Genomic DNA, 23,962 nt, shown 5'->3' with positions numbered 1-23,962 from the left:
TGATGCATCTAGCCTTTCTGAAATCACCGCTTCAAATCCAAGCAGGGTTCTCTCAACCCTATATCCTTCTCAATAAACTGACTACAATGGAGTTTACTGGGCGGTGAGGGGGTTCAGATTGTAAACCCCTGTCTGTGGTGGGCATTAGAGATCCCATAGCACTTTTCATAAGGGTAAGGATTTGCCCTAGACCCTTTGGCCAACATTTCCCATCCCTGTACTGTGTAGCATGCAGTAAGTCGTTGCCAGCCTCTCGTGTCATAGATAGGTACAGTACAATGATGGTGTCCATAAAGTATGTAGTTTGTAAAGAGTTTGAGGAATGAAAGGTGCTATGAAAATAAAAAATAATGTTAGTGTCATGAAGTCACACAGGTAGAACAAGAGATTTAGGCATTACTACCACCACCACTACTATAATGACTCAACAAGCCAGTAGTGCACAGCATGTAAAGAACTCTGACTACAGTAACTGATACAGAAAAGAAAGGGCCCACAGTAAGTACAGTTGTTTTTCTTCATATTCCTGACTTCATTTCTCATGGTCCCTTCTCCTGCCCATTGTGGAGATCCCAGAAACACGAGTGCTCAGTTATTATTAATCATTTATACAGTGTCAACCATGTGCTAGGTGCTGCACTGATACAGAAGACTGGTTCCTATCCCATAAAGCTTGCATACTACATGAACAGACATATAAGCAAGGGAAAGGGATGGAAGCAACAAAACTTCTTGGTGGCCTACAGCAATACTGCCACAGGCTTTCCTGCAGAACAGGCTTATAATATTAACCTTTGCAAAATCACCTGGTGCAGAATCCAACTTGTCCAAATATTACCTCCTTGTTCTACATCAGCCTGTAAAATTTATTTTTAAGAGGCCAGCTTCTTGGCTGGTGTGTGAAGACCTATGCTTCTCACTACTGCAGCAGCAGCTGTCATCCTGTTAAACTGTACTCAGAATTTAGGATTACCACGTTTTCCTTTTTGAACCCTTGCTTTTTAAACGATCAGCCTGTTAACTCAAAATGCATGTATTGACTAATAATTGTGCAAACAGAAAACTAAGTCCACTGAGCAGTCTATTTCCCCCCAAAGTGTGTTTGGAAATACCATTGTAACTATTAAATCTGTTAAATAGCATCTTTAACATATAAGAAGATTATGTTCCCTTTGTCGATCACTGTAGATTGATGACATAGCAGAAAAGAGTATATAAATTATTTGGATTTCAAATTAGAGATCATGAGCATCTCTAAAAATGTACATGTACAACATATCAAAGTAGCCCACAAAATACTTAAATGACAGATGTGGAGAAATGTACTCAAACATGCACACTTTTAAAAAACAAAGCTCTACTAAAACAACAACAAAGGGTCTGATTTAAACACAAAAGGAAATAATTTCAGACTTTAGGTTGACATTCAGTCCTTAATTCACCCCTGTGTGTGGAGATACCTGGCCCAAAGTAGCAACAAGGTCTCAGTTCAAGGTGTGAAACTCAATTGTACTACCAAAGGAGTCAGTTAAGTCTGGAGTGTCAATAGGAGTTCTAGCCCTAACACTGAATTTCTTGGCTTTAGTCAGTTTAAAAAACCAACACCCTTAAGGGTATATTTTCAGTCCACTTGAATGAGGATTTAGTCCTGCTATTTTCATTGACATTATGGATATGGCTACACTGAAATGTAAGCCTAGGCTTAGTGGGACTCAAGTCAGCTGACCCTGGGTTAGGGAACACAAGGCTTGAATATCTACACCGATTGTTAACCCTACATTAAGAATTTTCTTACACAGACTTGAACCTGGGGCTCCAGTGTCCACATTGGAGCGCACAGACCCAAGTCAAACCAACCAGATACCAGACTCCCTGGTGCCCTCGTGAAATGTGGCTGCTCAAGCCCTTTAACCATAGTGCACTGTGGGAAAACTTGACTCCACCCTGCACATTACAGGAAGTTTGAACAGCCCAACAACACATCCTGCCAAGCAGACATTTTGGTCTGTGTGCTCCCAGCGACCAGAGCCAGCAACATGGGGGAGGGCACCTTTTGAAGAACTGCTCTTGCTTGCACTTTCACTCCAGTGTCAGGAAATGGGCAGAGCTTCTGAGAGACACTCGTGGACATTTTGGCGGTGTTTCCTGACCCACCAAAGGCACCAGACAGAGCAGGAAGAGGAGTCCAGGCATCACAGACTCAAACTGGTTGATGCTGTTCATGACACTCAGTATAGCTGCTGATGCCCACTACGTAGACCAGAACTCATGGCGCAGGGCCGCAGCACAGACTGGAACAATCACATCGTCATACAAACCAGAATGACCAGCAGTGGATCCAGAACTTTTGCATGAAGAAAGCTACATTTCTGGAGCTTTGTGAGCAGATTGCCTCGACCTTCCAGCATAAAGATACATGCATGAGAGCACCATTGCTGGTCCAGAAACGGGCGGCTATAACTATCTGGAAGCTGGCTACCCCAGAATGCTATGGGTCTGTTGCCAACCAGTTTGGTGTTGGAAAGACGACTGTAGGCAGAGGTTTCTGAGGCAATCAGGCGTAAGGTTTACCCGAAGGGGGGCCTACAAGATATTCCTGAAGTGCTGACTTTGAGAGAATGGGATTCCCAAACTGCAATGGGGCCATAGATGGGACTCGTGCCAATCATTTGCCCTCCTCAAGGAGCACAAGTATATAAACCACAATGGGTACTACCCCATTGCTTTGCAGGCCCTTATGGACCAGAGAGGCCAATTTATGAATGTCAATGTGGGTTGCACTGGGAAAGTTCATGATGCACAAGTTTTTTGCCGATCAGAAATCTACATTCAGGACAGGCTGGGACACTAGTTCCACCAACTGACATTGTCAGAAATGGAGTTACTGTCCCCACTGTTATTCTGGGGGACCCCACATACTCCTTTTTGCATTGGCTTATAAACCGTACCCTGATTTCAGAGGCCCTGGCAAAATTACACTCCCAGCAGGTGTAGAATGGGTGTTGAATGTGCTTTTGGCAGACTGAAAGCCTGTTGGAGATGTTTATAGACCCGTTTGAATGCCAGTGTCATCAATGCTGTCCACATTACTGGAGCTTGCTGTGCTCTTCACAATCTCTGTGAAGCCAGAGGTTAGCCATTTCCCCCTGAATGGACCTATGTCAGCAAGGGGCCACTGAATCGGCACCCTCAGCCAGAAAGTGCAACTACCACAGCTGGAGCTGGATGCACCTACGCAACAGAAGTCAGGGATGCTTTGTGCTCTCACATTATGGACTTGCGTAGCCCAGCGGAAGAGGGAGAATAACACTTTTATGACTGAGCTTGTGGGGGTGGGGATGGGGCTCATTGATTGTGGGGTATTTCAGTGCTTGGGGAGGGGTGAGGAGTTAATTGCCATGCAGTTTATTTATGAATGACATGACGACTTATGAAATGGGGAGGGAGGGATTTACAGTAGGGATTGATGTAAGGAAGTGAGTGAAGTATGGATTCATATAAATAACAGGAGTACTTGTGGCACCTTAGAGACTAACAAATTTATTAGAGCATAAGCTTTCGTGGGCTACAACCCACTTCTTCGGATGCATCCGAAGAAGTGGGTTGTAGCCCACGAAAGCTTATGCTCTAATAAATTTGTTAGTCTCTAAGGTGCCACAAGTACTCCTGTTATTTTTGCGGATACAGACTAACACGGCTGCTACTCTGAAACCTATGGATTCATATAGACAACTGTACTGAGGAATAGTGTTTTAACGCCTAATTGTCCCTGATCATGTATTTACCTTTATTATTTTATATGGACATTGTATGATATGATGCGGGGATAGCAATCAACTTTCTTGATTAAATAAAAAGCTTTATTTATAAGTGTAGTAGAAAAGCACAGCATTAACCGATTGCCAGGCAGGCTAGGTGCCATTACCACATCAAAACACCAGTAACAACAGAACCACATAGAAAAAAGAAAGGGCATGATAAGCACGAACAGTGAAAGCACATACAAGACAGAAACCCCCTAGAGTCGATTGGAGTAGAGATGACAAAGGAAGTTGGCCCATGGGATCGTGGGATACTTTGGTGGACTCCTAGGACCTGAGATGCAGGGGCTACGTCAACACTGCAAAGCAACAGAGCTCAAACCCTGGGTCTCAGCTTGACCCGGGCTCAAACCCTCCACCCCTGTAGGGTCCTAGGACCCTCGGACCGAGCCCAAGTCTGATAAATTTGCATGTAGATGGAAGGGAGTCCGGGCTTACATTGCAGTATATACATACTCTTAGAGACTCACATAGTTAAAATCTATGTGCATTGTGCCAAAATATTACCATTTCAACTAACATCTTGAGGGGGGTATTTAAGTTTAAACCTAGAAAACAACTTGCTACCAGCATGCATTGTTTACAATTACAAGCTTAATTGCTATCCCATTTAAATATTTTCTTACAGACCTTGGCTTCAGGATCACTGTTGATGCTACAGGAATCATCTTCATTAGACTGTGGAGCATTTCTGTTATGAAAAAATATTATTATTAATTATTTGTATTACCATAGCGTCTAGGAGCCCTAGTCATGGATCAGAACCCCATTGTGGCACTGTACAATCATAGAACAAAAAGATTGTAAGCTCTTTGGAACAGGGACTATCTAAGTATAAGACAAGAGACAACAGATGGATACAGACAGACAGGGAAGTACAAGGCAACAATGAGACAACATTGAATAAATATTGATAAAATAGGGTTTACGGTCAATATAGTTTATAGCACAGCACAACATATTCAAGCTGGCCACTCTATGGAGATTTCTTAAAACAACATACCTGAGCTTCAAAGACGCATAGCGTAATGTTGCTCCCTCAAATTCTTTTAGACTGGGGTCTGGATTCACTGTGGCTGCATGAAGGTCCTAGAGATAAACATACCATTATTAATACATTATTAGGCATGTGCTACAGCAAATTACCTCTAATTTCAAAGGGAAATAAAATCCTCCCTGCCAAGAAGCATACAGTGTTTCCGGATAAAGTTAAAAAAGGCATGCATATATTTTCAAATTATTTTTCATTCAGTGCAGGCATCTTATTTTTACAACATGATATTTACCCTGTTGATTTAGACTGAATCCATTCTAAGTGCAAAGATCAGAAAATGGCAGCATGTTTGTGTGCTAGATATCCCTAGCAATACCCCATTTACTTTGGCCTATATTATGAATGACATTCGTGGAGCAAAAAAAAATAAAGAAAAGAAAAAATTACAGCCACTGCCATGCAAAAACAAGGGTAATAGTATTAAATATTCTAAAATCTAACAACATACTTGCCTTCCAAATGTCACTATTAATCTTTCCCCCATTCAGTACAGCAAAATCACTCCATGGCTGTTTCTAGACATATAATTATTCACACAGGAAGAAGCACATTGATAAAAAAAAAAAGAAAAAAAAATACAAGACACTGTTGTTAGCATTGATATTTACAGGATGGGTTAGGGAACAGATCACCTCAAAACTTCAACTAGTTAGTCCACTATACAATGGCATTTGGATGGGGGGGGGGGCGGAGGGAGCGGGGTTCAGGAGGAGATGTTTCTACAGTTACTTACCAAAACAAATGATTGGAATAAGGAAAAGTTAATATGAATTAAAAACAGACAATGAGATTACTCTTTAGGTATGATCTTGAAAGCAAGCAAAATGAGTCTGAATGTGAATGTTGGCCATAACTGCTATGACCTGCTACAAAACAGCAATTGGGAGAAAAATGGAATTTCCATTTCTCGGGGGTTCATTTGTTGAGTATTCTAACTCTAAATATAGCGTGAACTGGAAACACTGAAATACAAGGCAATGTACAGCATAAGGGTCAAATAATTTCGAGATCACAGGAAGAAACAAGGACAATGGACGGGAAAAGGTGATTAGTAGGGAGCACAGGCACACTTCTTGCAACAAAAACAATTCTGAACAATCTAACACAACTTCCTCGTGTGTGTGGTTTTTTTTAAATAAACAACAAATGTCCTTAACCTCATTCAAAAGTCTATAAGGAAACTGCTATATAATCCATCAAATGCACATTTTTAACACTGTTACAATCAGTATCAGCAAGCTGAGAGATGCACTGGTTTCTGCAAAGAGTGCCAGAGGGCAGTCATTTAACATTATGTCTGCTCTACGGGCTAGAAGTGTGATTTCCTGGCTCATGTGGAGCTAGCGTGAGTATAAATAGTGGTGTAGCCACAGTAGCACCGGTAGCAGCAGCACAGGCCTGGCTTAGCTGTGCCGAGTACGTACTCATCTCCGTTGCCACTACCTGTGCTGCCAGGGCTACACTGCGATTTATACTTGTGCTCGTTCAATGAGAGCTAGCACGAGTATGTGTACACAAGCAGGGGAATCACATCCCCAGCTCATAGGATAGACACAGCTTAAGTGCCAATCATAGGGTTCCTATTCTCCTTCTCTCCACAGGATATGAGTAACTCCCATGGACTTGAACAGGAGGTACTCAACTGCTGTGGAGGGAGAATATGATATTTAGATGACATTAGACCATCTCTTTCCTCCCATTAAATTCCCCAATATTTAAAAGCTCTGTTCAGGCTGACCTACTCCAAATTAACACAACCTAATTCTGAATTAACTTGTGCTACGGATCCCTGACTTTAGGAGATGTTCCTGAAACAGCCATGCTGCAGAAACTCCTGGACAGAACAGCTTCTGCGGTAGCTGTCATCCTGTTAAACTGTACCTGGAATTTAGTGGTAGTTAATAGGATCGGCACAGCTTTCCCTTGGGAACTAGCTTTAAACTATTAGCCTATAAGAGCCATAGGTCCTAGGACAGGGAAGACCCAGTAGAGAGAAACCTTGCTTCCTGAGGATTCCTTAAGCTCCATAGTTTAAAGGGACCAAACCACCAGCTCCTGCTGTGGTGGCAAGATACATCCCACCCCTGAGGGAAAGTGAAACCCTGTGGTTTCCTTTGCCCTCCACTGGCTATTCCCATGTAGGGGAGAACATCACACTAAACTTTAGTATAATATAAAGAAACTAATGAAATTCAGACCATCAGTTAGATCTTTTCTGAAAATCTATGGTCCAGGTACAAAAGGATTAATTTAGGGAATTCACCTTAAACCTTCAAAAATGCTAAGATTAAATACAAAAACTATCTCCCCATGTTCTGCTGATACTAAATTTGCTTCTGGCTGCAAGATGCAATTAAGGAAAAAGGCAACAAGATAAAAATAATCTCAAAAATTTGGAAGAGGATATTTTATATACTGAACATAAAGGTTCTCAAATAAATTTATTCAATAACGTAATGGAGAGTACGCTATAAATTGTTCATGGCCAAAACAGATTTTCAAGATATTTTTTAAAAAGGTATATAAAACCCACATATTTAGTATTATTTACCATTTTCTCTTAACAGGTCGCAGGATTTTTCAAATTATTCTTAACCTACAATTACACCGGAGCCATTTCCTGTGCTGATGAAAATGGCACAGGAGCATCTGCTGCTATAAAAGCAGGGAAAAAATGTCTTGCAACCAACAAAAAACCATAATAAATTTGAGAACACACCAATTTTTTCCCACTTTTTTCAATTTGGACCAATGTTTTTTTTGGTTATTTGCAATAGTGTCATTTTCCCTCTACCCAATGTTTCTCTGCTTCTCCGTGTTGGATTAACTCATTTTCCTTGTATTAAATATTCATATCAAGGTATACTATGAAACAATACCTGACTTTTGTCTTTGTTCCTTACAAGCCTTCCTTAAGGAAATCTGTCAAATTAGAATCACTTTCAACTCAAGGCTATTTTCTACTGATTGAAGCAATGCTTCAGAATATCGCTTTAGTTAAGAGACAGGGACACAAAGAAAAATAAATGAATGAGAAAAAGGATCTTTAAAAGGGTAAGAATATTAGTTGTTGAGGAAGAAAATATATCTGTTTATTTGAGAAACCTGAAAGGCTGAACAGCACAAATAAACTAATCTCAAGTAGAGTGTAAGAGGGCTGGGGGTTTCTAACCAGGGAAGTATGGTAAAGATAAAGCAAACTCTTGTGAACTGATGGAAAAAGATAATATGGGGAACTGGAATGTCTCCTGTATAATGGTACTTTATTCCAGCTCACTCTTTTCATTCATCTGAAACCTGTAACTCCACCAACTTTTTCTACAGAAGTTATATGAATCTTGCCACAATGCAGAGGAATGAACTAATAAGCCTTCCACACCAAATTATTCTATACCAAAATCCATGTATTCAGTGAAATGTTTAACTAATGATATCACAAATTCTCTGATTAAATAAAAACACTGTAGACACAGAATACCATTCACACATTTAAAAAAAAAATGTGTATGGAGCATTCAGGGTGGGCTACAGTCCAACAAAAACAAGGGCATTCTCCTGAGACCAACACTATCCTCGAGTTGCCCGGAGGTACTGAGGTACTTACAGAAAAAAATATCAAGTGCCAATTTGAGACTTGTGAAAATCCAAAGAAAAACATAAAAAGGAAGGTGACACAGACTAGACTTTGAATTCTTTGGTTTCTATTGGGGGGGCATGGATCAGCATTCACGTTGCACTCCCCATCAGTACCCAGCCCAACCCGGGGAAGCTAATGATCCAACCAGTGGACCAGATTCGGTGATGAATCCTAGTCATGTGCCATCTGAGGCATGTTGCACATACGCTAAGAAGATTAGTTCATCATAACACTGTTTTTCTTTCCTTATCCCTCTTGCCAGAACCAAATAAAACTTACTGGAGTCCTCCCTCAATTCCATCTTGTATTTAACTTCAAAATTCCTGATATCGCAGTGACATTTCACTTCAGTTAGCCAAAGTTGCCACAAGTGCCACAAGTTGACCTTCCCTTCCCATCCCTTTCCTCTCAGGGCCTCAGCTACCTGCCTCTACAGTGTTCCCAGACCTTGCCAGTCCAGGGACAAGGTCCTCCTATCTGAAAACGTGTGTGGTATCCTATTACACTGCTGCTTCAGCACTGGTCCAGTCCAAAAATCAACATTACTTAATCATCATGTGTTAGAAATTTGCAAAACAAAATGGAGAAACTCTTGGAGACAATTTCCTATTGCAATTTGACATCGACCATATTTTTGCATAAAATTTTATTCTAGAAACATACCTAGAGACTCGTTAAAATATAGATTAATTGTCTGAGAACTTTCTGGTTGAAATTATTATTATATAAATTCCGGTGTAGAGACTTCTACACTACAATCTATGTTCCTGATCTTGCAAAGGGATCTGCACAGGTATAATGCTCTGCCTGGGCGGATACCTTACAGGATTAGTGCCCACATTGTATCAAAATCTACATGGTCCTCTCTTATGCACTGGATATTTGGTCTTGGCATGACCATTCATAACAGCTTTTTCAGGATTTTTAATATATTGGATCAAAACCTTTGTTTTCTTAATTCATAGATTTCACATGCTACTTTAATATGAAGATCAGAAAAAAAACTATTCTCCTTTATCATGGCAAACCATTGTCTGTAATGTTAAAGTTTAATATTAAAAGTAATTCCCAAATGTTTTAATAGCTTGTCTACACAGTAGGGTAATACTGTCTACAGAGAGTAATTTCTAAAGTGCACTAATGTGTTGCAGATTAATTGGTCCATGTAGAACTTCCTGGTGCACACCAAAGGTTCCCTAGTGTACTTTAACACAGTACTGTTTCAAACAGCATTACTTTAAAGTGCACCAGCAGGGTCTATCCAGATCAATTAATGCGCAACTCTTTAGTGTGTTTTAGAAATCACATACTCATAAAACGCATCACCCCACTGTGTAGACAAGCCCTAAGATACTTGTCTGTCATATTAAAATGAAAAATGTCAGTCTTACAATTAAAAGCTACTTTACCATCCGTGAAAGAAAAAAACACTGAATACACAAATTCATAGTTATAAGTCAAAACCTTGTCCACAAAGTTTTAGAAGGAGACAAATAATTTATGACTGAGTTATAAACTTTAAAATACAGAAATTTACACTGGAAACATTGGTAGCACTTTAAATTCAGCACCCTTGTAATTCCTCTGAATTTCAGAATTATCTTAGAGGTAACAGATCACTCTTCATCCTTCATATCATTTAACTTTGTCCATTTAATAGTCAACACGTCTGGCATATAGTGAATTCCAGAGAAGTCTTGACCGATGTGAACCACAACTGAAATAGTTCACACACTAAGCATAACTTCACTCATGTGAGTAGTCCCACTCAAATCATGCAAGTGAAGTTACACATATTTAAGTGTTTGCCTGGTCAAGGCAAGCCAAGCAGATATATATTTCAAAAATTATAAATGAACTGCAATTTTTCTAGTTTACTGTTCCATTTGGTATATTTTATATTTTCATGTACAGACATCAATAAGTTATCCCACAGGATTGTCCCAGAAATGGGTATTTTAGTGGGTTATTACCATTTAAAAATATTTAGCAAGTTTTCTTCTTTTTCACAATGCTTGAAGACAGAGGGCACCCTGTTTCTAGTTTAAAAATTCTGCACAAAAGAATGATGTTTGTGCTCAGATAATTTTTCTGGTATGATTCTAAAATGCTTTCACTTTAGAATGCTTTGTATATTTATTTAATATAAGCTATACATTCAGTAGTTACCGACTGGACTGTAACTTCCAATGTGTTTGTGTGACACTCCTAGCAACTGAACCGCTAAGAGAAGATGTAATTACAAAGAGTCTAGCCAAGAGACTGTTAATGTGTAAATATTTTATGTAGCCTGCACCTGTGTAATGAAGTATTGCTTCAGTACCCTAGGGAACCTTAATCATTTCACATTAATCACACATACAGGCTGTCTATTTTTGTACTAGATATGATGTCTCCTTTCATACTACACATCCAAATCTTTAAGATGTTTCGTGAGACAAAGGCATTAAAAACAAAAAATATTTATGGTTTATTGTCAACAAACAGCTAAATTTAGAGATGCTAACGTGTAGTGGATTCTAAAGCTTATGTTACTGTTTTATGTGCAAGCAGGGCCGGCTCCAGGCACCAGCTTGTCAAGCAGGTGCTTGGGGCGGCCGCTCCGGAGAGGGGCGGCACGTCCAGGTATTCGGCGGCAATTCAGCCGACAGTCCCTCACTCCGCCTGGGAGCAAAGGACCTCCCGCCGAATTGCCGCCGCAGATCGCGATCGCGGCTTTTTTGTTGTTGTTGTTTTGGCTGCTTGGGGCAGCCAAAACCCTGGAGCCGGCCCTGTGTGCAAGTAACTGGTTGAAAGAGATCCTAATTTCTTTTCAAAACTCAGTAGTAAGAGGTCACTACATTTTACCTCAGTTTCTGGGGTAGGAGATGGGGTAATAGAATTAAGTGATCCTTTCCTTGAGCTCTGAAGATCCGTTGGTATGGAGACAGGACGTTCCCACTGGGTTGTTCCTGTTGGTATGTGCCAATAATAGGTCCCAGCAATGTCATTGATTTTTTTCCAGCCAGGTGGCAAGTCGGGGTCGGTCTGAAATGAGTGATCACTCCATATATCTGCTGAGAAAGGAAAAATAAACCTGTATTATTCAACACATTAAATGCTTTTTAGATTTCCAGTTCTGGTCTTGACTCATGTGATGTAGGATTAGTACTGCTCTTGCTCTTTATAGAAATAAATAAACGTGTCAGAAGTAAATTATACAGTATTAAGCATTGAGGTAAAGATGAAATGGTCAACATGGCATGAATTAACCTACAAAGAGGAGGACAACAAGATGGACAGCTTACATAGAGATGCATTAATACAGCAATTACTTGATATCATCATTCAAACTACCCCCTTTAAAATCCAACCATACCGAGGATATAACTGCAGGTACATTAACATAGAATATGCAATTAAATAACTTGGCAATGTGATGTTGTTCCCTGCCTGTCCCCTTCCTCAGAACTCCCTGACCACCCTCAATACTCACAAAGGGAGCATTCCTTTTGATAGTGAAAATCATCTTACAAAAAATAATTACACACATGCTTTCATCAATATGAAACTAAAAAAATTAATTATTTAAAATGGTGAACAGTGGGAAAACCATACACCATTCCATATTTAAAACTGGTTGTCTCAAAAGTACAAATAGTTTTGAACTGTTGATCTTACACAGTGGTAAAAGAAAAATCCATAGGTGAAATCTCAGTCCCATTGAAATTAATGGTAAAACACCCAGTGACTTCATTGAGGCCAAGATTTTGTCCTACAGACCAAAGATATCTTCAGATTTTATGTTGTTAGGGAGATCTTTATTGACCAGCTGCCGTCAATAAAGATCCCATAGTGAATTTCATAGAGTGGAAACATTAACCCTAGTAACATGACCATGTTCCAGCAAGGGCAATTACTTTCTACTTACATGTTTTCTTGCAGTTATAGATGGACATGGTATTCTTAACTTTCTGTATTAAGCTCCTGAACATTGCTATTGTGTACTTTTAAACAACTGCTGTGTTCCATCCCAGAGGGGACCAAATTGGGACAATAAATAGTTTCCTCTTAGTGTTTGGAGCTATAGATAATGGGGAATTCAGGAACAAAGAAACTGTCACAGCAGACCTGACTAGTGATCCAGTAACTTGACTGTGGCATTAGTTAGTACCTGAGGCTTCAAAGGAAGGTGCCAACCCCCTCCGCTCCCTCCTCCTCCTCCCCCCTACCCCCAAAATAGTGGTCCACTTCCCCATAAGGTAAATTTCTTCCTAACCCCTGGCTGGCTTATGCCCTGAAGCATGAAGCTTTGCAATATTTATATTAGCTAAAAAATTTTTATGCTAGCTATGTAACTGTGGAGGTTTTCAGTATATATATATATATATATATATAAATAAAAATGTCTATGCTTCTTTAATCTTAAACTCTTGGCCTCCATCATATCTTGTGGCAACAAGCTCCACCATCTAAAACATATTTTAAATGTGTTGCCTATTAATTTAACTGAATGCTTCCTGTTCTTGCATTATGAAAAAAGATACATAGGCACACTCAATTCACTTTCTCTACCATTCATTATTTTGTATACCCCTTAGTCATCATTTCTTAGTCTACTCCTGGGGGAATTCTGCACATCTGCGGATGCGCAGAATTCATCTGTCTCGCATAATTTTTTATTTTATTTTGCCTAAGAAGTGCTCCAGTTCCGCCTTTTGCCCACCAGAGGCCGCTGTGGCGCTAGAACAGCTGGTTGGCGGCCTCTGGTGGGCAAAAGGCAGAACTGTAGCACTTCTTAAGCAAAATGTTTTTTATGTGGGAAAATACAAAAGTCTATGCCCATTGCTGCAGAATTCCCCCAGGAGTAGAGTTCATCACAGAACCCTGCCCGCGGAGCCAGGTTAGGACAGAGTGGGGCAAACAGAGCTGCGGGGGGGTGTGTGTGTGTGTCAGAGACTGGGGTTCAGAATAGTTAGTGGGGGGGACAGACTGGAGCATGGGCTCAGGACCTAGTGGGGTGACAGCATTGAGCCTGGGGACGGGGGCTGCAGAGACCTATGGGGATGAGGAATGCGGGGACAGGGGCAGACCTGCCTGACTGAATGGGAGAGACTTGGGGTCAGCCAGGGTCTGCATGGGAGAGGCTTCCCAACACCCTAACAATCACATCCTCTCCCCCCAAAGAAAAACCTCCCACCTCACACCCAACTCCCTCCAGGCTCACTCCTAGGCTCCTTCCCTCTCCCTGAGCTCCTCTGTTATCCCTGACTCCCCCAAGCCTTAGCACTGCTTCTCATAGGTGCAGGAAATACAGTTCTGTATTGTAATTTAAATGAATTACACAAAGTTCTGTATTAATATGCCTAGTAAGGAATCTGTCAAAAAAAAAAAATTACCAGAATCTTTTCTTTGGGGGGTCTGTATTGTTACAGACATACTTGCTGACAGCTCCCCTCCTCCTCCCGCCCCCCTCAAGGGTGACTTGAACTGAACACAGTGCTCCAGGTGACTGACAAGAGCTACAATGTTTTTCCAGTGGAGCCGCATACTGTTCCCGAATCATTAGTTTATTATTCCTGCAGTAAGATGAGCAAATTCTGAGCTGAAGAGCTCACAGACCTCCAACTACAAGACTCCCATTAATATTTAGTTTTGAGTCACCTCTGTTATAAGTGAAACACAACTTAGGTCCAATATCTGAGAGTCCTTAACATTTGTGTAGTAAATATTCGTTTACTAATTCTATGTTCTATCCTGTATCACATTCAAGCATCTCATTTCATTCTCCAAGGCCTTCCACAATTTAGCTTCTTCCTATCTTTCTGTTCTGGTCTCTTTACTTCGCACACTCCCTCTTTGCTTAACCCAAGCAACTTATTATTGAGAAGGGGACAGATAGATAAATAAAAACAAGAAACATTGCACAAATATTTTCAAAAGCTGATCGTGTCATGCTCACCAAAAATAGCTGCGTGCTACAGTGCCACAGAGTTTGAAAAATCCAAACCAACACGCTGAGGTATTGGTGGCAGTGCTGCTATTCTTCAGAACCAGATATAGAAGAGTAAATTGAAATAGCTAATTTATAAAATCCTAAAGTAGCAAAATTGCATCAGAGTCTATAAAGAAAACATTGGACCTTTCAGTGCATACTAGCATGAAAAGACAACCAACTTGCATTGTCATAAAGAGAAAAAATTAAAAGCTTAAATTTAATGAATAATTTGGCATAGTTCAGTTGTAAAGAGTAGGGGGTTGGGATACTTCACACTTATTTAGGGCTCATTCCCATTTGAAGTCAATGGGAATCTTTGAATTGACATCAGTGGGTGTTGGATCAGGTCCATGTGTTTTTCAAAGCATTTTATGAACATTAACCAATTAATCCTCAAAACTCCCATGGCAGGCAGACTTTATTATCCCTTTTACAGAAGCAGGCACTCTCATTCTTCCCCTTCCTTCTTCTAAGTGCTAAAGCCTATGGTCTCTCTAACCCATCCCCTGAGCTGGGTGGAATGGCTATCAAAGCAGAGAGATGGAGATGTTAATCTCTCACCTGACAGAAATGAAGGACAAAGTGCTCTGTTAGATGGGACTCAGAACAAAGAGTCCTTGTGAAGTGCTAAACAACTTCTGTGAGAAGGTGAGGTCATTCTGCCCTAGTAGAAAAGGATCCACATTATTTTGTTTACTCTCAGGCTGTGGTTGAGGATGGGGTGTTTTTTTTCTGAATTTGCACATAATGAATAACTAACCTCAGTCAATTTTATAATAATAGGAAATATTTTATTTAAAGTTTTTGGACTCAATAGACTACAAGTTCACTGATCTTCAGAAGTATGAGGTTAGTGTTAACTATTGTTCATATAGGTCATCTTAGAAAAAGTAGCCTAAAGTTGCTTGTGGAAATAGACCATCATCAAATGCCCCTGCTTGTTCTACACAACATACAATAATTAAATGAAGCAGAACGTAAGTATGGATAAAATCATTTCTTTAATGTATTATACTGATAAAGTGCATCAGAGTCCTGCACTTAGGAAGGAAGAATCCCATGCACTGCTACAGGCTCGGGACCGACTGGCTAAGCGGCAGTTCTGCAGAAAAGGACCTGGGGATTACAGTGGATGAGAAGCTGGATATGAGTCAAGAGTGTGCCTTTGTTGCTAAGAAGGCTAACGGCATCTTGGGCTGTATTAATAGGAGAGCTGCCAGCAGATCGAGGGAAGTGATTATTCCCCTCTATTCGGCACTGGTGAGGCCACATCTGGAGTACTGCATCCAGTTTTGGGACCCCATTACAGAAAGGATGTGGACAAATTGGAGAGAGTCCAGCGGAGGGCAATTAAAATGATTAGGGGGCTAGGGCACATGCCTTATGAGGAGAGGCTGAGGGAACTGAGCTTATTTAGTCTGCAGAAGAAAAAAGTGAGGGGGGATTTGATAGCAGCCTTCAACTACCTGAAGGGGGATTCCAAAGAGGATGGAGCTAGGCTGTTTTCAGTGATGGCAGATGACAGAACAAGGAGAAATGGTGTCAAATTGCAGTGAGGGAGGTCTAGATTGGATATTAGGAAAAACGATTTCACTAGGAGGGTGGTGAAGCACTGGAATGGGTTACACCTAGGGAGGCGGTGGAATCTCCATCCTTAAAGGTTTTTAAGGCCCGGCTTGACAAAGCCCTGGCTGGGATGATTTAGTTGGTCTTGGGGTTGGTCTTGCTTTGAGAAGAGGGTTGGACTAGATGACCTCCTGAGGTCTCTTCCAACCCTAATCTTCTATGATCGTTTGAGATTATTTCTGTTGTAGTTTGAGATCAAAATGATCACACTGTGCAAATACAAAATGTTACTTTATGCTTATATTGAGTGATTTCTTCCAAACCAACCAACCAAAAGTAAACACATATTTCTATGCATTTGGGTAGGTTTATTTACCATGCAGTATGTCAGAATGAGTCATGATCTACTGCAAGAATATATTCTTAAAGAGACTTCTTCCCTAAAGTCTTCCATATGAAATGGATAAGGATAATAACCACAGGGCAAGAAAAAAAAAGATCCATTCTGGATTAGATTAAGCAATAAGCACAGCCACTATAAATAAATGCTATAAAAATTCCATGCTAGGGTCTTTCAAAGGGGCTTGGTGTTTGTGTGTTTTCTGTACAACTCCAGCATTCCTTTGGCAAGGAAGATTTTAGCCCTTCTCACTATAAAGATGTCCTTTTGAATGAGAACCAGTGCTGGCTGCAGAGAAACAAAATGAAACTATATCTGTACATTTGAAATCCAGGCCCCAAAACCCTGCAGGTTCACAAGGACTGGAATGCAGTAAGAAACACCTCATTTTCATGTGTTGGTGAAGGCTGTACAAGGAGACTACACAGCCCTCAAGCACTTTGGAGATGAGCTCCATAGCAGCTGGAAGAGGGACATGGGAAGGCAAGAGCAGAGACAGCCAATGGGCATCTACTACTCCTCCATATTCCATATTATCAGCTGAACAACGGTTGCCCACCAGCCATCATCCACTGGTGCCGCCAATTCTGTTCTGCTTACTTGCTCTGAGCATACAGCCTGGTTACTTGGTCTGAGAACTCTCTACCAGGATTTCACCCTCAGAAAAGCATGAAATGTCACAATTCATTTCAATGAATTATAAACCCTGAAATCCAGTACTGACAATTTCAGTATCAATATTGTTAAAGACTCACAGCTGATCTGATGTGGGTGGATTCATTTGAAAGGACATGTCACAGTAATAGGGACCCGATACTTTTCAATGGGCATTTTGCCCAAGTAAAGATTGCCAATTAAGGCCTGGTCTAAGGAATTTGACCAGCATAGTTATTCTGGAATAACTATAATTATTCTGAAATAAAATAAATTTTTACTCTAGAATAGTGTATGTCTACATGAGGAGCTATTCTGGAATAGCTTATTACACAACAGTGATGCCAGCCAATTGTCCCACATAGGCCAGGCTTAAGACCTCCTCTTCTGAAACCCTCTCTATCAAGTTTCACCCAGAAATAAATGTTTATGTCTGCATTTTTATATGAATGGCTGAAAAAAGGAGTTTATAATGGAAGAACTAATACTGCCTTAATTCAGAAAAGATGTACCATCACTGTTCTGAAATTACCTATACCAAATAAACTGTTGCAAGAGAACAAACATTCAGAAAATAAAGTTGTATAGTTGTTGGGATGTTAGGCTGGAAGGGACCCTCAAACAAGGCAATTTGTATTTTCAAAGTGCCAAGTATAGTCAAGCCTGCATAAAATAATGTATTGCTGTTTTAGAACTCTCTCCTACAGCTGCCAGGCTCTACCACAGAGCTGATGTATAGCAGCAATAAACTCCATTCAATACTATAGGCTATAATTTAGATGCTGAATTTGGCAAAATGATTAGCAAATTTGGGAATAAATTTTTATTTCGAGGTACGTTTATTTTAGTATCCAGTACTGGGTGAATACTGTAATGCTGATGTCTTAGGACGAAATGGAAACAAACTAAGTGCAACTGGATGGTAATGTAAACAGCATATGCATTTGGTGATCACCTTTGTAAAAACCAATATTTTTATTGCTTGCTTTTTATTGCTGTTTCAGAGAGAAGGGACAACAATCCAATTGCTGCCATAATATGAATCATTCTTTAGCCCCAACAAGGCAGAGAACAAAAGTATAACAGGATCTCTCGTGCTAGGCAAACTGAAAAGAGCAGGAAGTGGAGCCAATTTACTTCTCCATTGTTTTGCAGCGTCATGAACATGCCTTTCGTTCCATGGCAATTGTCACCAGGCTGTCATACAAGGTCACTGATTAAAGTGGGAGTCATACCAGTGGCATGCAAAGATCACAGTTTTTGTACCTCACCACACTGTAGTTTACTAGTACCTGACCATGGCTTGCACCATTCTCAGGTAGAGCTCGGTATGCCTTGTGAAATTGCATAATTAAAAAACTAACTATGACAAATGACAGAAGCTTTTAATTGGTTCATGCTTTCCAGTGTAGGCAAGGTAGACTAGCTGTAAGTTTAGTATCAGTTAAGGCATAAAACATGCCTTTTAGAAATGAATGCACAAGTAAAAGGAAAGGATTCGATATAATTGGGGGGTGGGGGGAGAAACGTACAGAACGCTTATTGGGGGGGGAAAAGAGAAGTGCAAAATACAGCACAAAATGGGTTATGATAGATGAGAAAAGTCAAAAGAGATCATATATAATGCTTGAAATAACAATATTTTATTAGCACTGTTTATAATAGGAAAAAAGAGTCGTATAGGTCCAATTAAGAAAGATAAAGATATTATAACAAAAGAGGATGGAGAAGTATTAGCAGAGGTAATTAATGTACTTTGGGCCAAATTCTGATTTTATTTACACTAGTGTTGTCCAGACTAGCTCCACTGACCTTAGGAGAGAAAGTCTGGATTACACCAGTGTAAATGAGATCCAAATTTTCCCCTTTATGAGCATATTTATGTCAGGAGCAGATATTAAAAAATAGGTGGCTAAAATGCTAGTTGTGCCAGGTTAGTTGATTCAGGGTATTTTCTAGATATAGGCCAGAAATGCATCTTGCCACATTAGCAACAAATTCAACAAAACACCTGGACAGGGTGGGATTCAGCTCTACATTCTTTAAGGAACTAATATTACTACTAGCATTAGTATGTGTTACTTAGCACAAGAAGGATACCACAGGACTGGTAATTATAGATTGATAGTGCTAGTTTCTAGTCTAAGAAAAATTATTAGGGATGAAAAGACATGTAACAAAAGAGAGAAAGGGTAATTTAAATGGATTGTGATGAACCTGACATTTCTTCAAAGAAATCTGTAACAAAGAATGGACAAAGCAAAAGCTATGACTTACCTCAGTTTCAGAAAAGTCTTTTGGGACCTAAAGCGAGAGCAAGAGCAAGTAAGTGTAAGTGTGTGTGTGCGCAGACTGAACCAGGGTTTTAAAACTGGTCCATGAGATAGGGTCAGAGAGTTAAACCTACTCCATGGACATAAAATCCTTATAGAGCTCAACGGCTTGGCACCATTAAATGGAGGTAATTACATAATGGTACAATCTGCAGTTAGAGACTCAAGGAGGATCTGGATCGGGTAAAGCAAGAGGATGAAAAATTGTTCTCAGTGTCAGGAATAGCAAGGTAGAGATTTACACAAAAGGGAAATGTTTATTAAATGGTTAGAAAAGACCTAGAAAAGCAGCCAGGAAATTGGTGAACAATATACTGTGTTAAAGTACAGGACCACTGCACAGAGCCAAAGAAGTGCTGGGTCATAAATAAGGAAGTAGATTTCAAAATTAAAAGGTATGCTAATATCAGGTCATGGTATGGTTGCATCTGAATCACTGTGTACTTAAAAACAAGAAGGATCCTACTTTTCAGAAAAGGGCAACAAGGTTAATTCACGATAAAATAGCTACATCTCATGAGAAAAGATAAAAAGATTATATTGTATAATCAGATTCAAATACCTAAAAGAGTCATGCAAGGATTTGTTTAAAAAATAGACCCTTTTTACTTCCAAGAAAGGGACATCACACTCACAATTGAAAAGTGCAGGGAAAAAAGCTTAGCATCAGATCCTCAGCTGGTGTAAACTGACACAGCTCCACTGCAGTGAGTGGAGCTACTCCAATTTACATCAGCTGAGAATCTGGCCTTTAGTTTTAGGAAGGACTTCTTTCACAGACTATTACTGCAATAAGGAATAGTTTGAAAATATAATGCAGTGAGACCAAATGGCTGTAGGAGCAAACAGATACTTGTAAGCAAAAATATATAGAGATATAGACACTGATATAGAAAATAAGCTTCTGAATAGCAAAATGTACTTACTATACAAAGATCTGGACCTGATAGACCTCAATTCTCTCCTTCCTTAAATATATGCTTCTATCAGCCTCAAACCAGAATAATTGTCCTTCTAGTGGATGGATACTTTGAATAAAGGGGATAGATTTGAATTTCAGGACTTGAACCTGACTTTGATTAGTGTCAAGTACAGTGGAACCCCGCTATAACGCGATCATTGGGGGTCCAAAAAATTCAATCGCGGTAAATGCGGGGTCGCGTTATAGCGGGGTTCCACTGTACTTGTGTTCAGTTTGCAGCAGAGTGTGCGTCCTGGCTAGCGGGAGGGAGGGAGGGAGCGGGGGGAGAGAGAGAGAAGGGGGACGGCCAGCAGGGCCGGCTTTAGGCTGATTCGCCCCGGCGACGGTCGTCTTCGGGGGCCCCACTCCCCTGGCCAGAGCGCCGGCCGGAGCGCGGCAGCCCCGCAGTCCCGCGACACCGGCCGGACCGCTGGCCGGAGTGCGGCAGCCCCGCAGCGCCAGCCGGAGCACAGCAGCCCCGCTCTCCCGGCTGGACTGCGGCAGCCCCACAGCCCCGCGATGCCGGCCAGACCGCTGGCCGGAGCGCGGCAGCCCCGCTCTCCCGGCCGGAGCGCAGCAGCCCTGCAGCCCCACGACGCCGGCCGTAGCGCAGCAGCCCCGCTCTCCCAGCCGGAGCGCGGCAGCCCCGCAGCCCCGCGACGCCAGCCGGACGCTGGCCGGAGCGCGGCAGCCCCGCTCTCCCGGCCAGACCGCCGCAGCCGCCGGGGCGGGCTGGAGCCAGCCCTGCTGGGGACAGAGGTGAGAACCCCAGGGGCCCGCCGGGGCTGCAGGGAGAATCGCTCCTGCTGCAGCCGCCAGGGCATGGATCCCAAACGCCCCGTACCTGCTGCAGCCGCCGGGGCCAGACTCGCCCCGCGTTATAACCGAATTCGCGGTATGAGGGGCGCGTTATAGCAGGGTTCCCCTGTATATCAAAATCAAGAACTTTCAACTGTGACAAACAGTTTTGAGTTTGTCCTAAAGGCTGGTAGCACCTTTGGTCCACAGTTGCCAACTTTCACGCGGTAAATAAGCACCCTGACTTTCACAATAAGCCAAAAATCAAGCTAATCCTATTTCAAAACAAGGCCAAAACAAGCCAATACCTAAGAATCCCAACACTCTATGTGACTAGATTCCCCCCCGCCCCGGCGTGCAGCCTGGGACTGTGGTGGACCTGCAGTGCACCTCTTACTCTCTCCTCCCCAGCCCCTGCTTGCCCCCGTTTTGCCCCTGCTTGCTGGGAGCCGATAAAAAAAAATAGAAGCAACAAGCTACAACCTACAATCCAAAAACTAGCCAGCAAGCAACTCACAAGCCAATTAAGCCAAAAACAAGCCCAATTTCTGCATTTTTTTCATGGGTTTGGCATGTCTGCTTTGGTCCCATTGTGATGTGTTAATAGCTTTCAGGACAAATCGGTAAAGCATTCTGGCCTATAGATATTCTCTAAGTCATCTCCTTCCATTCTCTTCTGCCATCCATTTCTCTCCACGGTAAATCCAATATCAGAGCCTGAGGACAATTCAAAGATGTTATTGTTGGAGGCCCAGTGCTGTGATTTCATAACACAGCTGTTCACATTCCAGCAGATGGTGGATACATACTATAAATGAAGGAATTCAATTGGAAAAATGTTTTGTTAGCAAAATAAAACCAGATTCTGCAAATCTTCCCTTGTCAGAGATAGCAAAGAGCGGGACTGCATTGGGACCTAAGGGGAGGATCTGTCCTGAAGTTTTGACAGCCTAGGAAAACAACAATTTAAAAACTGATCACAGCTGGAATTAAACAAATAATGAAGTCGCATACAATGAATTTCAGATATTATTTATTCCCCCTGCTGGTCACAGAAGTGGAAGTAGAAAAAAACAGAAGGGAGGAGGAGAAATGATGAGTCACAAGGAATAAAACAGTTTTGGGGAAAAAACTAAAAATAACAATTGTGAAAAAAATTCTTTATAAAGTTTTTAATCCTGGATTAAAGAGACTTTCCTTCCCCCTGCCTTTGATAAAATGCATTCACAAAAAAGCAAATCTGCTTCAAGAGCCCAATCTATATACTGAAGTCAACGGCAGATTCCCATTGACTTCAGTGGGGCCAGCAGTTGGCCCTCAACAGACGCATATCTCTGCCCATTACACACACTGCAGTTCAAAGAAGACTTCAGAAGGAAAAGAAATGTGGGATAATTGAGGTGAAGCAACAGACAAATTAAGAAACAATTAAAAAAAAAAACAGCACCATTACAGACCTGGATTCAGATATGACGTTTTAAATTGCTATGCTTGCTGTTCTGGTGATCAAACACACAAATTTAAAATCTGCATAATTTCAGACCATTTTCTCATCACTTTGCATGTGCTACAGTATAATCAACAGTACCACCTACCCTCATAATTCACAATTACGATGGTCAGCACGTAGTCTCTCCCAAGCATCACAGCAAGAAGCATGAATGCTCTCAGAAATAAATACAGCAAAAATGCAAGTCACTAGGACAAGTAGTTACAAATCAGACAAACTTGTCTAATTTTGGTAACATTACTCAACAAGGAGCGATGAACAGCCAGAAGCTGGTCATTTGCAGCAGTCCTTCCTCACAGCATGCAACTGGTTGTCATGACAACCCGCTCATCTCCCTTGCAGAATCTCTGTGAACAAGTCACATGTGTGTTGAACGGCACACAAGAGAAAGATTTGTTCAAGCTCCAGGGCAGAGTGGTCAGAAGTGGAATTTGCAGGGATGAGCATTACAGAGCCTGATCCGTGCCTCTGAAGTCAATGGAAACTTTGCTATTGACTTCAACAGGTGCAGGTTCGAGCCTTTAAACCTGAAGCAAAGAAGAGAGACGAGGTGGGTGAGGTAATATCTGTTATTGAACCAACAAGCTTTTCTCACTCACCAACAGAAGTTGGTCAAACAAAAGATATTACTTCACCCACCTCGTCTCTCTAATATCCTGGGACCGAACCGGCTACAACTACACTGCATACAATCAGAGAAGGAGTCATTTCTTAAAAATTTTAAGAAAAGCTTGTGATGGATATGGAGCTGCTCTGTAATAATCTATGGATATTATCGCAGCTGGATTCTTTAATGGTTAATAATTATATTGGTTGCCAATTGATACTAATTGAATGAGTTGCATGTAATAGGATTCTAGTCCCAGAATCAGACATAACAGAAATAAAACTAACATGTTCGGTATCTTGTAGGGACCTCCAGGGTGTAGGGCATAGACACGAACACTGAGGGCAAAGCAAACCCTTGGCCACTTTTATTAACACAGTCAGTAAAGACAAGAAAGCACCAAACCACATAAATAAATAGCAGTAATACTGTACTGGGGATCTCTTTGGTGTCATTCCGTGCATGTCGTCATATATTTGCACCCTTCCTTGGGGACCTGGTGGTAAGAGACAAAGGACATGGCATGCAAAATGAGTCCATAAGTCTAGACCCCCAATGCCCAAAGGTTGGTGGTAGATAATAACAATGACGAGCTGAAAGGTCAATGATGGAAAGCTTTCCATCCAACTACATTGTAGCTTGGC

The 23,962-nt window shown here is 41.2% G+C and overlaps 1 protein-coding gene across 1 annotated transcript in view; it reads right to left on the bottom strand.

Moving 5' to 3' along the window:
* Nucleotides 1–23,962, bottom strand: part of APBB2 (amyloid beta precursor protein binding family B member 2) — a 356,971-nt gene that overhangs the window by 111,877 nt on the left and 221,132 nt on the right. Inside the window, exons 6-9 of the mRNA XM_065405514.1 lie at nucleotides 11,360–11,568; nucleotides 5,328–5,390; nucleotides 4,825–4,910; nucleotides 4,452–4,512 (exon numbers count right to left, since the gene is read on the bottom strand). Of these exons, the coding sequence (XP_065261586.1) occupies nucleotides 4,452–4,512; nucleotides 4,825–4,910; nucleotides 5,328–5,390; nucleotides 11,360–11,568 (419 nt within the window). The remainder of the gene's footprint in view (nucleotides 1–4,451; nucleotides 4,513–4,824; nucleotides 4,911–5,327; nucleotides 5,391–11,359; nucleotides 11,569–23,962) is intronic.

This window comes from Emys orbicularis, chromosome 5 (genome assembly GCF_028017835.1).
Source record: "Emys orbicularis isolate rEmyOrb1 chromosome 5, rEmyOrb1.hap1, whole genome shotgun sequence".
Taxonomy (NCBI): domain Eukaryota; kingdom Metazoa; phylum Chordata; order Testudines; family Emydidae; genus Emys; species Emys orbicularis.
This window is presented reverse-complemented; position numbering and strand designations above follow the sequence as displayed.